Source organism: Myiozetetes cayanensis, unplaced genomic scaffold (genome assembly GCF_022539395.1).
Source record: "Myiozetetes cayanensis isolate MyiCay16 unplaced genomic scaffold, myiCay2020 scf21, whole genome shotgun sequence".
Lineage (NCBI taxonomy): Eukaryota > Metazoa > Chordata > Aves > Passeriformes > Tyrannidae > Myiozetetes > Myiozetetes cayanensis.
In genome coordinates this window covers 6,204,001-6,217,629 of record NW_026087423.1, presented here as the reverse complement: position 1 = coordinate 6,217,629, position 13,629 = coordinate 6,204,001, and the positions used below count along the sequence as shown (strand labels likewise).

Sequence of the window (13,629 nt, the reverse complement as noted above, 5' to 3'; positions counted from 1 at the left end):
CTGTACAGAAAACCCTGCCTATGGACACACTTCCAGACTCGGGGCTGGCTGGCAGTGACCAAGGCTGTGCTGGGGCCTCTTAGGGGGGCTGTGAGCCTGTGCTTCCCCAAGTTCTCATGCCTTTGGGATTTGCCTTTATTTGGCTTTTCAAAACACTGGCAGCATGCAGCCCCTGCTGCTGCTTCTTCCCCATATGGACAAGGTTTGTCTGGTGTGTGCTCAGCCAGCTGCAGCGTGCGCTCCCTGCATCCTGCCACACAGGGCAGCGTCACTGAGCAGCCACTGACCCCGGCCCTGCACGCACAAACCACTTCAGACCAGCCCGTGCGGCTCCACTGCGGCCCCGCTCCGGAGGGGACGCTCCCCCCGGAGCTGCTCCTCCTGGCAGAGCTCCAGCCCAGGCTCCCCCTGTGGCACAACCAGCGCTGCCGGTGGCTCCTGCCTGCTGTCAGAGGCTGAGCCTCCTGCAGCCCCAGGGCCCCTTTGCATGTTTAGTTTCCTCTGTCCCCAACACCTCCCCTAAGCACAAGGGCACCTTTCACGTGGGGGCAGAGGGAAGAGTTAACTCAGCAGGTTCCAGCTGGCATTGGTACAGGGAGAGTCATCCCTCCAGCACCGGGTTCTCCCACTGGAGGGCTGGAGCCGGGCAACTCTTGGAGCTCCTCCCAGCCCTTTGCGTCCTTTTGCTGCCGCCTACAAGACAGAGACCAGCAAATAGTGATGCTCCCACCACCTGTTAGGAAAAGGAAAAGCAATTTCCAATGAGCACTGTTAACAGGAACACTACACTGCACAAAAAGGGGAGGAAGTTTGCAGAGGCAGCTGAGAGCTGCCGAGTGTCTGCCACACTCTGCCACGGGATGCACAAAGCTGGGTGCTGGCAGAGAGCAGTGAGCCAACAAACACCCTTCCCCAACACCCTCCTACACCAAGAGATTGAGGCACTGAGAGAACTCATGCTTTAATAGACACTGAAATCACAAAGAAGGAAGGCCAAATGCCTTAGCAATTTCAATAAAAATATGAAAATCTTTTTACATGGTAAATTTCATAATATAAAAAGTTTAATGCTGTCTGGAAACAGAGTTTTAATTTACATAGAAAGTCCATAGAGGCCAAACATGGCTAACACTGCACACAGGGAGAGCAAGTGCTGAAGGGCTGCTGCTGGGAACTCTCTGCTGACCGTCCTCTCTGGGTCACCATCTCCAGCGCTCTTCTGAAGGTGTTCTGCAGCCCAGGGGACGAGCGTCCACACACATGTGCAGCCCTTCCGGGGCAGCCTGGCAATGCAATGAACCCAGAACTGCTCAAACCCATTATCACCATCCAGCTGAAACTACCAGTGTTTCCTAACAGATTCACAGACACCCCTGTGCCCCTGGATCTGTTCTGCAACTTGGAAGAGATATTCACGGAGCGAGTTTGACCTAATGAAAGGAAATATGGCCTGGAGTGATATGCGTGGGTATAGCACCTCCTCAATGCTTTTTCCTTGTTTCAGTAAGGTAGGATTAAAGAGAAAGAAAATACCAGGCCAGAGGTACAGGCTAACCAACAAAATCAAATTAAACTAGATTTTGATCAGAGAGATGGTTTACTGTTCCCATTTAGCTGGAGCTAAAGACAGTCAATAAAAAATCTGAAATCTCACACAGTAAAAAGTATGGGGCAAAACCAAAACACTCTATGGGGCCTTGGGGAATGGTTGCACGTGGCAGGTTTAATGTGAAAGTGGTTAATACCTAATTGTTATTGCTCACTGTATTATGCAGTGTTGTCACTTGTACCATGCACAAATACAACAACGACAAATGCATCAACTCCACAGAAGGAATTCTAATAGCAAACGGAGAATACGTGATTTTCATATCCTGAATTTCTCCACATATTGGGCAAGCCTGATAAAACTTTTTTCCTCACGAAAGGGTTGTTTCTCATTCAGGGGGTGGAGGAGTGAGGCACAAGGTGTGTGCAGTGTCTCCCAGCCACGAGTAAGCATGCATTTCATGGCAAGCCAATGGAAGTGCCCTGTGCCAAGTCAACAGAGACCAATTTCCCAAAAGACTTGTTCTAGTGACACTCACCTTCCGTATTTATACAACACCAAATTCCCAAATACTGAACTTTCTCTACATCTGAACCCTTCCCTGGTTCTAATGCTCCCCCCTCCTTAAAAACAACAACAGAAGAACCACTCCCCACACACCCCCCTCCCCGATTTAGCTCTGTCTGAAAGCTTTAAGCCAGCATGAAACTTGCTGGAGTACGGAAATGGGTTGTACCAAAATGGCAGCATAGAATTTTTACAGGTTAAAAGATCCTTTAGTTATGGAAGTAAACTACAACAAAGAGGCTTATTTCTGGCATGTTATGCAGCACTACAGGGAGTATTTGCTGTTGCTATAAACAAAAAGCTGCCCACTTCCATCCTGGGTGTTCCTGGGATGTCGTTTCAAAACAGTTATGCTGGTTAGAAACAGAGCAGGTCACATGAAGTCTCTCAGCACTCCCGTGACCACAGGAGTGGCACGATCAGCAGCATCACTGTCTCCACAAGGGGCAGACACTGTGCTGACTCATTTTGGCCCCCTATTCTAATTTTTCCTGCCAAATGACACGAAGGTGATGTTTAGCACCAAACCATCACAGGAAGATGTCATGTACAGACAAATAACTTGCATTATATGAGTTGAACAGATTAACTCAACTGTTCTGCTACATTGCATATGAATAGGTGAGTAACTAACTACTCCTTCTGTCTCTCTGCACTGAAACTTTGGTGATCCTACCTCCCTTGTAAGCTGGTTGTAAAAACCCAGCCCAACATCCTTCACCTTTAGTGCTTGTGTTCATTTCTTGCGACGACAAAAAGCAAAACATTCCTCCAAAACCAGCAGATTCCAGAATATTCTCACAGCAAGCATCTGATTACGCCCTGTGAGCAAGCTGAGCCTAAGCAATTTCATGTTTCGGTATCAGAACTGAATCTCTGCCCTGCTGTCATGCTTTTCCTCCAAGATCCCTAAGAAAATCACAAATTATCAGATCCACGTTCTCAACAAGAGCATCCAGCCACGCTAAGTGCAACAATTCTCTGCATCAGCAACGTACCCCAGTACGTCCACAGAGCTGCCTGCACTCACCGTTCAGGTAGTCAGCTGCAAGACTGGAAGCTGACTTAAGATCCAGCTAAAACTCAGGGCCTAATGAATTCAGCCTCACAACACCTCTGTGAGGTAGGTAGGTAAGTATTACTATCCCCATTTAGATAGAAAGGGAAGACGAGGCACGGAGAGGTGAAGTGATTGGCCTTCAGTCACTCAGCCAATTCTGGGAGTGCAGAATAGACACCAAAAACCTTGGTGATCCAGTGCTCCGACTTCATAGCCCGTGGCCTGTGAATCCCTTGCGTGGATCTGAGCACACGTGGTGGGGTTGATGCTGCCGCACGCCCGCGGCTTCAGTGCATGGAAACGATCGCTGGGATCCCGATCGCATCACTGCATTTGACAGCCACTTAGAAGAAGTATCTCCAACCTGATCCCTAACTCCTAAACCCCACCTAGCCTAGGAAAGCTGACTGCACTCATCACCCTCAGGGTGCTCTTGGTCCCCTTTCCTCCACGGGGCAGAGGGCACTCAGGTTCTGCATCCAGCCCCTCCGTTTGCTGCCTCGTGTTTATGCTCCCGCTGCACCGACAGCTGCTCACGCTGGTACTGTACACCTGCCCCAAAGGAAACTTGTTTCCACACCTGCTCCAAAGGAAACCTGCTTCTGCAGCAGGGAAAAGGTTTGCAGACCTGCCTGCACCGAGCCATGGCAATGATTTAGCAGGATCAGTGAGGGATTTTTTTGGTCAGGTGATGTCTAAATCACGCATACTGATGACACATTCCTGCCTGCCATGGAACTATAAAATAATGTTCTCAGCTGCAGCATCTGTAATCCTTTTTTGTGCTCAGTGAGCAGACAGAAGACATCAGTGCTGCCCAAATACCTGCCAGGATGAAAAGTTCACCTTCACAACGCAGTGTGCCGGAGAGACAGAGCACTCAATAAAACCAGAGCTTGTCTCTCTGTCGCACACTCACTACCTCATGCTCAGGCTCACCTGGCTCGTTAGGCCCAAACACTCCCTCTGAACAGACCAACCAGCAAAGTCTCACCTGAGGGGTTTCCCTCCAGAAAAGTTACCTGAGATGCAGATTTTAGAATGGGGCACCTCTGACCTCTTGTCTTTTTTTCAGCAGACTCTAAATGGTGCAAGAGAACTGCCAGATCCTGCTGCTATGGAGTTTTGCTGCCAGCAGTTTTGACCAACCTGGCAGAGGTATCTAGGGGTGTGTGATCTTTTCCTCTGTCAGCCCTTGAAAGCAGCCGAGTAAATGGCTCATCTTTCTCCAGGCAGAAACTTGTGCATATGTTCTTTACGGCACACAGGAATGTTCTGCCTCCTCTCCTTTTCTCTCCAACCCCTGATATGTATAATTTATAATATAAAAAGCCAGCTGTAAAACCTCCTGCTGGGTTAAGAAATACAAGGAGGTGGCTTAAAAGCCAGTATTTAATGAACAGACAACCAGATGCTTTGGACCCGTTGCTGCAAAGACTGAACACTACAAAGAACCTGTTATCAGGTGAGTCTGGCCAAGGTCCTGATAAGGGAAACGAAAACCCATATGTGTGAGGCCGTGTCCCCCCACAATGACAGCGGGGCCGCCTGTCCCATCCCTGGGCACTGCCAGCTGGGGGCATGACCACAGCTGCTTAGGTACTGGTTCTGTTTTGGTAAAGGCAAGTGGGCAGAAGCAAATACTTTAACGAGACTGTAAGTCATCAGCTGGTACTCGGGACGTTTCAACATTTGGAGGAAGGAAAAAATCTTCCCGGTGACAGAAATTTATACCCGTTCCCCGCCGGCAGCCTCAGGGGCCGCACGGCTCCCGCAGCGCTGCCGGGAGGCGGGGAATGAGCTGATGTCACTGCATTTGTGGTTTCAGGGTGTCTGTGCCCATTTGGAGGGATCTTTTGTGGCGAAGCAGCAAGGTGTTGCTCAATAGATAGGTCCTTTAGTTCCAGCTTCTCTGCGCTCTCTTCTTTGCTGTGCCGCGGAGACAAATTGAGCAAGCTGAGGACATCTTTCTTAGAAGTCATTGTTCCAGGAGCTCCTCGGAGAATCTTTATTGGGCCAGTGGAGTGGTGGGGAGTGCTTTGCCAGAACATCTTTAAGTTGTGAATTGCTTGCACTTTTTCATCGATGGCAGCCAGTTTTAATTTGTCTATGTCTGGGGCATCAGCTGGACTCGAGCGAGCAGAACCAGCTGACGAATAAGAAAGAGCAGGAGACGGAGTGCTGCCACCAGGAGACTGATGCCCTGAGCTTGGAGATATATTTCTGGGTGATTTAGAAATATGAGCGCTGTAAGGAGAGCTGGGGTACTTGAGTTTAAAGGGAGGCTGCTCAGTTAGGGACCCCTGTGAATCACAACCTGGAGACGGCTGCCCACTGTACTGACCTGTGCCTTCTCTGTTTGACATCTCCGATGTCGTGGGGCTGTTATAGCCAGAGCTCACCTTCTGAAGGGATGAACTCCTTGTAGGAGGCTTTGGTTTAATTGCAAGAGGTGAAGATTGATTCCTCTGGCTGGAGCTGACGGGCCGGCTGAACGCGCTGGTCTCCGAAGAGCGGAACGCGGACACGCCGGCCGGGGCAGGAGCCCCATCATCCGAATTGCTGCTCTTGCTTATCTGGCTGCTGCTTCTCTGAAGACGTTCAACAGCAATGAGGTGACTCTGAGTTTCCTCCAGAATTTTTTGTGCCAGCTCTTGTGGATCGAGCTTTGGATTACTGTCCTCCTGGGATTTGACAGTGCTGTCGGTTTCAGTGCTAGACTGGTCAGATTCCCCAGTATCAGAACTTGCAAGTTTCCCAACTTTTTGGAAAGGTGAATTTGGACTGGGGACGAGAGTCATTTTAACAGGAGAATTTGGAGTACTTATGCTCCCTTTGGAGTTGACAGACTCTTTAATACCTCCAGTCTGACCAGTTTTGGGCTGTTTGTGATCAGGAGAAAATCTTGGGTTTATATTTTCTTGGTAACTGCCCAAAGGCTCATTGCTGATTATAGAGAAACCTTCATACTCTTCCTCATCTTTGCTGGCTGCAGCAGTGGCCTGGGGGGACAGCTGGCTCTGAGCTGCAGACCTGTGTGGATAGATGTTCTTGGGCCTCTCATAATCCTGGCGACCTCTGTGTCCCACCCCATCCAGCATGCTCTCTGGCTTGGAAACAAAGCTCATGGAAGAAGCAATGGAACTCAGGCTGTACACAGAAATGGCATCTGAGGCAATGCTGTCTGGACAGGTAGGAGAGAATGGAGGGTTTTGATAGTGGGGTACAGGGTTGGAAACAGACTGAGCAGAAGCCAATGACTCCAGTGATGAGGAACTGTCCAGGCTAAGGCGCTTGGGCAGCTCTGTAGAATCTAAAAAAGAAAGAAAATAGTATGTACAAACATGCCCTTAGATACACAACAAAATCAAATAAAACTAGGTAACATTCTATCAGAATTAAGAGGAAATGCTACAAAACATGCCCATCAAGCTCTATGTTACCTCAGAACACCCAGCTACTACTTAGGTGAAGAAAAAGAAGTGCACAGCCTAGGAAATGTCCAGGCAAGACCCTCTGTCCAGGTATCCTAGATGGAACTTGTCAGTTCATTATCATTCTATTTCTCAAAACCAAGAGTGAGTTATACATTCTCCAGCTGCTGGACTCTGTCCCCAGCTTGGACTCAGACAGGTCTTTCCCATATATAAATAACGCTTGCTCCAGCCACTGGATTACGTTTGGACTGTGTGACACGTGTGTGATGTGTGACCTCTGCAAAGGTGTGAGTGTGAGATTTCAGCAGAAGCCATTCTGATCAAATCATTAGATAACACAGGAGCAAAAACTACTGTGAGCAGCTTTACCAAAAAGTGCCAGCAAGGATTGTAGAGCAAAGTGCATAGTCCTCCTGGTAGCTTGCTTCCCAGTTTTCAGAATCACCTCCTCTTGGCCAACTTCACAAAGGTCAAAACCTATGTAATGGGATATGGAGCAGAAAATCACAACTCACAGAAAGACCCTCTGTCTCAAGTAAGAGTGATCTCATTTAAAACACAGACAGAATAGAGAGTATGAGACCCTGCAGCACCCTCAGAAGAATGACTTCACCCCTCCCCATGCAGTTTGTTGTGTGTATTTATTGCTGTTTAGCACATCTTCTCCAGGTATTGGGAGCTTTATGGAGCTGGACTGGGAATACACACACTCATAAACAAATCACCCCTGCCAATACTTCTTTAGTTGCAAATTATGTGGAGTTGTTGGGGAATGATATACCAAATACATCTCAGGGGACAGTGTCCCACATACCCAACCATCTACTATTAATCCCAGGTTTTCTCACAGAAATGGAGCTGAAGAGCACAGACCTCGGAATTTGGCAAATGAGGCTGGCCTGCAGGAGGCAGACAAATGTGAAGCTGTCTCATCACTGCTTCAAGACCCACATGAGACACCAGCAATGGGTTTAGAGGGACAACAGAAAGAAGTGTTTTCCTACCTAGAGCTGCCAGAAACTCATGACAGCCAGGCAGCCTCCAGAGCTGGACACTGATGGAGACCTGGATTGGTGCAGAGGAGAAATCTTGCTCCTTCTCGCCTGCCTGAAGTTGAACCAGGACTTGATGCAGCTGAAGAAAGCAATACAGACGTTAGCCATTCCTTATGAGTCCCATCATGATCCTCTGACAGTCACAGCTAAGACAATACCCTTTCCCTGGACACCCTTTCCCTGGACACCCAGTTCAGCTGCTGCTCCTGAACAGAGCAGTGAGATGGGAAGGTCTGGGCAGAGGGACAGTTCAGGGACAAGAACATCGAACAGACTGGAACAGCAGCAAAGGCAGGGACAGACCAGGGGTGAGGGCTGGGGGGTGGCCAGTGGAAACTGAGCAAGAAGGAAGCACAGCAGGAACATCTGTGAAGTGAAAGAAAAGGAAAAAGATACTCTAGGGCTGCTCATAGAAATATACTAAAGCCCATTCCATGACTGAGCCATACTCCTTATGCAAATCCCAAGAAACTCATCAACTGGGCAGAATGTCATATGAAACTACGGAAGACTTTCCTAATACCTCCATGGCCTCCAGGAAAGAAGTTTCTCAACTGTGCCCAAGGGACAGGAGTAGCAAGCTTGAGACAAAACGTGTTTATGAAGATCTGACACAAATTAAGATGCCAGGATCCCATGTAATTCACCAACACAGTCAGGGCAGCCATGATGGAAAGCCATTAATCAGGGATCAGCTAACCTCAGGACCACCCATCTCTGACAACCCACAAAAGCTTACACAGGCCTTTTTCCACAGGAGCTCTGTGGAGCAAATCTCAGGCCTGAGAGTGGGTGCAGACACTTTGCAGCACAGGGAATGGGTCTGCAGCGACCCTGGCATTTCACCCTGCACCGCAGTGTCACCCCCGTGCACATCATACTCACCATTCCCACCACATTTTTAACAGCCTTCGGGCAGCAGGTAACAAGAAAGGAAAAGAGGAGAAAAGAAAGAACATGGGTTACACTGTGCTACAAAGTGGCTGTGCTGGGGAACCCTGCAAGGACACGTCCATGTGCGAACTAGCACCCTGCCTGCAAGACGCTGTATCCGGAGAAAGAAGGGAGCAGTGGGAATAGCCTGAACTGTGAGTTCAACAGCGTGGGAATAGGCAGCTGGAATCTGGGAGTGCCCAGCCCATGACAGCTCAGACACTTAGCAGGCAGACACTCAGGCCAACCCACACTCTGGCAGGACGCTGAACATAAAACAGGCCTTCTCGTTTCCTCTAGGATACACTACTGGCATTCAGAGCAGTCAGCAATCCCTAACTTTTCCTTGCACACGTAGTAGTACCAAAGTTCTCCCTTTGTGGCTCTTGCCTTCTCTTTTGCACTCAAAACAAGTGTTTTCTGTCCAGTGCAGCAGCTCAGGCTCCCACCCTGCTGCTTCACTAACGCCAAAAGCTCCTGCTCCCCTGTAATGCCGGTCACCCACCAGGGAAAACCAGCGAGCAGCACCCACTGACTGAACTGTCCGACATCCTGCTTCCATCTGGAACAAACTCTGCTCTCCTCTGGGACAGGCAGAGCCCCAGGCTGCTCACTTCATAAACTGTGGAAAGGCAGGAGGGGAAAAAAAAACAATAACCATAAAGGGAGGGAGAGCTGAGCTCAAAACCCTGATGTGTATCGGGATAGACTCTTGTGTAAAAGGGAATTCTGCTGGGGGTTTGAGCTATGGAACAACATTTGCAAACCCAGTGCAATATGCCTGCCAGTATTTCCTGTGTGGGGCAGCAAGGAAAGGATGAGTGTGTCTTGTCTTAGTCATGTATAGCCAGCTGAAGTTTGTTCTTGGGTGATTTCATTATCTGAGGCAGGGCGACAGTCGGGAAGTCACTCATGAGCACTGTAAGACATTCTGAGCCATGGGAATGCTGTCCTCTCCTCCTCACACCCCTCAGACCCAGACTCTGTTGGTGGCCATAAGGGAGTTAGCCCTGTGGTTAACCATGGACATCCTGGGCACCGATGAGAGCCAAGGCAAGAGGCAAAACACCATCAAGGACAGGCCACTGGAAACATCTCATGCGCTGGTGCAAATCCTAACAGGATCCTAACAGGAACCCCTTCCTTGGACCAGACTCATTCTAGTGGGCTCCAGAGCTGCTCAGTGGGCAACAGCAAAGCTGAGGCTCATCTGGTATTTTGTGGAGACTCCAGGTGACTGAAGGGCCGCCCGGACACCACACAGAGCCAATCCCCGCTCCCCACCACAGTACTGCCTTGGAATGCTTCTGCATGGGGAAAGGAGAAAGACAGTGAGATACAGGCCCATTCCCTGTGTGAGTGTGTCCATGTACTAAAGCAGGTAAATGATGAAGAAAAATTCTGTTACAAGAGCACTCAGGACAGTAAGAACCATGGAATGGAAAGCAGCCGGGCCAGGGGCACAGAGAAAGGTCAGGTTAGGCTAGGCATGCTCCAGAGACCGGGGAGAGGGAGGAGTGTGAAGGAGGTTGGGGGGAGTAGGGAGAAGTCCCATCACCACAGGTAGCACTGCCCTTCTCCTAAAGTCTAGGAATCCCTTCCACAGGGCTGTGAGCACACACTGGAGCAGCACAGGCCCAGTGAGTTTTCTGGCAGACCAAAGTCAGCCACACCTTGGAACTTTGGTAAATACAATGCACAAAGACCAGTGAAGGTGGGCCCTAGACAGGATGGCCAAACAGTAGTGGTCTGTCTGTCACTCAATTCCCTCTCACAGAAGGGATCATGCTTTGACTTGTCACTGAACAGGGAGTCCCAAGGCCACACAGACCAGTAACCCATCTGCATTTTGTCCTTCTGGACACTTACTTTAATCCACACAAACAGGCAAGTTCAGAATTTAAACCCTCAAGTCTCCTAGCAAGCTCTGGGTTGATAAACCAGGATATCAACCATTCAGTGCATTTCTGAATTTACTGACCTGGGAAGAACAACTTGGAATCTGGTACTGAAGGAAAACCTCCCAACTCACCCTGTTGATAAGCTGTTCTCCTGTTTCTGAAGCAGTGATAAGTTTACAAAGTGCCTGAAGTGCAGGGTTAGGCAAACCTGAAAAACATCAGCAGAAACGTCTGTATCTGTTTCTTGACTGTGAGAAATACAACAAACCTGAACAGAACACACACTTGACTTATTTCTAAAACATCTCCCCCACATCACTGGACAGTTCTGGAAGCAGCAGCAATTTCCAGAAAGCAAAAGGTCTTCCCACTTCTCATTTGATGACACGTTTCCTGACTGAGAGCTGGGAAAAAGGAAGTCACATTGTGCTCACTCGATCCAGTAGTAAATGATTCTCATCTGTGACAAAATTTTCAGTAAACATTTACTTTCAGAACTTCTCCCCAGTTCAGTACACTGATTTCACTGATGTAGAAAATCCCTGTTTTACAGGCTGGCATCACAGAAAGGCAGGAAAGGCTAATGTCTGCCTGGTCAGGGCCCACAGCTGCCTCCTCTCACCTAGGAGGGACTGGATGGTGGTGCTGCACTGCTGCAGCCGGTCCCCAGGGTCTGAGGTTGGGAAGAACACTGCTGCTGGGAGGCCGCTGGCCGGCGGGTCCAGCCGAAATCCCACTGCCGTGAGGAGTGCCTGCCAGCCTGGAATGCCACCAACTTTATTCTCCACGCTTTGCTGGGAGGTGTACATGGAGTTGTGCTGCCCATTCTGGATTCGCTGCAGTGATTTCTCCACCTGTGGGGAAAATACACCATTAGCTAATTGTTACTGACCTCCTCTTCTTACCCAGAGAAAAGGCTGAGAGACAGCAAATTCAAGGTTGCTCCTGGCCTGTCTCACACAGGAAGACTTTAGAGGCTCCAGTAACTTAGCATTCACAGATGTAACATCACAGTGATGAGTGTCAGCATTCTCTGGGATGCTGGGAACAATAATACCACAGGAAACAAAGAACCAGTTTGTTTAGGACAGTTTCCTTGTAAGCCTGGTAGCTGCACTGCTCCCCAAAATATGACTCATATTGAGGTCCCAGCCTGCTTATTACCAGACAAGTCTGCACCTACATGGCAAATAGGAAAGACTGAGATGAGTGTCCACAAACCCCAGCAACTGGGAGGACCAGCAATATTCACAGGTTTCCACCACTTATGGATACTTCACACTCCTGTGGGACCACAGATGACACATTGGAAAGAAAAGTATTAAAAGTCATGAGCGATCATTCCAGCCACCTGGCAGTTGGCTCCAGTCCCGCTGTTCTCCAGGACAGGCTGGTGGCACAGATGGGGACAGAAGGGCCTCTTATCTTCAAAATATGCAGAGACAGCAGTGACTGTGCTCTGTGTTTCCATGACTGCCATGTTCATAGCTATTTCCTTGTACAAACAATTAACCCCAATGATTACTTCTTTTTTAAAGCAGAGACCCAATTCAACAGCTAATGCAAGGCAGATGGTCTAGGGAGGATTTTGTCAGAATACAATGCAAGATTTTGCTTACTTTGCCTCTTTTTGCTCTGGACACTTCCTTAGTTGTTCCAGTCTTTCCACACTGACCCAGAGTTTCACAAGAGGCTACATCATGGCAGGAGAGAGGGGTGAAGGTGTATGTGTGTGTACATATATATATATATGTATATCTGTATATTCACACACATCAGGGTGCTGCTCTTCCACTCATGATTTGCAGACACATGCCCTCAGGTGAGGGTGTCTCAGGACCAGATGGGCTGTGGTGCCCCTCCCAGTGCCTGTGAGCTGTGGCAGTGCTTCCTTTCCCTTACCAGATGAAGCAGGACACGCAGAGCATCCCGGGCCCTTTCAGGGTGTTGCAGGATCTCGATCAGAGCCTGTCCTACCAGCGAAGAAGGGCTGTTCAGCTTCATATCACTCCCAATAAGCATGAAGCCTGCAGAATTCAGAATAAGAGACAGTCAATCTTCTGTTTCTGTGGAAAATGTTCAAACCAGACGCAGGTGTCCTCTGCCCTCGGACTAGTGAATGATGATTCACTGCACCCTGCACAGAGACATTCTTTCCCCAGAGCAGCTGTCCACTCCCTGCTTGGTTCCACACACTGAACTTCCAGAAAGTTTCTAGATGCTTCTCATTGTCCTCTGCTATTAAATCAATAGTGCCTTCCTGTTCAAGCAAGTAGAAGACCACTGGATTGCGGCTAAACTTGTCCAGGCACAATTTAGGATTCCTCTACAGCCATGGAAATCAACAGATGCCAACAGTGCTACCAGAACACTCAGAACACAGAGAACTTTTCCTGTCCCGGTCACAAATCTGTTGTGGCTTATGCACCATTCAATGCCAGACTCTCCAGATGTCAGCACGAGGAGCTCTACCTGCCCCTTCTCATTCATGCACCGAGGGTAAGGCTGCTCCTGGCTCTGGTGCTCCTTCCGAGACTTAGCATCAAGGGTCAGCAGTGAAAGTCAGAGATTGTGAGTGATGAACTCACACAGTAGCATGGAAGAGGCAGGACTGAGACAGCCTGAACAGCTGAAAGCCTCTGCTTGGTGGTGATGCCAAGCACCACGTCTACACTTCTTCTGTTTTGCCTAGGAAGTGATCACTTTTGGGGTATTTTACTGCTCCTCTGAGACAGAAAAATCTTGGAAGGAAAATAAAATCCCAACTGAACTGTGCACAGTAACCTGAACTCCGCTCCCATCTGGTGCTGCCTGAACCATGTCCTAATGCTGGACTCGATGTGCCTGAAATCACTGTCAGCTTGACTCATTTTAGCAAGCTCAGCGAGCTTCCCACTCCTCCAGCCAGGTGCAGTTCACGTCAGAGCCATGTTCACCACAGATAAACAACATGGTTCTACTGCCTGTGCAAAAATCCATTTGGGGAATGCATGCAGCTTTCAAAAACCTTGTGCCAGGAAAAAAAATGAGATATCTGTAGATATCCCTGTAACAGCACTCCTGAACTCCAAGACTTTGTCATTCCAAATCTCAAGGCGCAGATGTAACTGAGAAGGAGCTGACACTG

At 49.0% G+C, this 13,629-nt stretch overlaps 1 protein-coding gene across 3 annotated transcripts in view; it reads right to left on the bottom strand.

Moving 5' to 3' along the window:
• Positions 1–945: 945 nt before the first annotated feature.
• TTC28 (tetratricopeptide repeat domain 28) overlaps positions 946–13,629 on the bottom strand; it is a 122,076-nt gene continuing 109,392 nt past the window's right edge. For 2 of the 3 annotated variants that reach the window (XM_050318420.1, XM_050318422.1), the window contains 7 exons: positions 12,405–12,529; positions 11,125–11,356; positions 10,634–10,710; positions 8,554–8,577; positions 7,618–7,747; positions 6,983–7,090; positions 946–6,489 (listed from right to left, as the gene is read on the bottom strand). In XM_050318420.1, coding sequence (XP_050174377.1) covers positions 4,862–6,489; positions 6,983–7,090; positions 7,618–7,747; positions 8,554–8,577; positions 10,634–10,710; positions 11,125–11,356; positions 12,405–12,529 — 2,324 coding nt within the window. In that variant the 3' untranslated portion in view covers positions 946–4,861. The remainder of the gene's footprint in view (positions 6,490–6,982; positions 7,091–7,617; positions 7,748–8,553; positions 8,578–10,633; positions 10,711–11,124; positions 11,357–12,404; positions 12,530–13,629) is intronic. The other variant, XM_050318421.1, reaches the window with a different exon arrangement.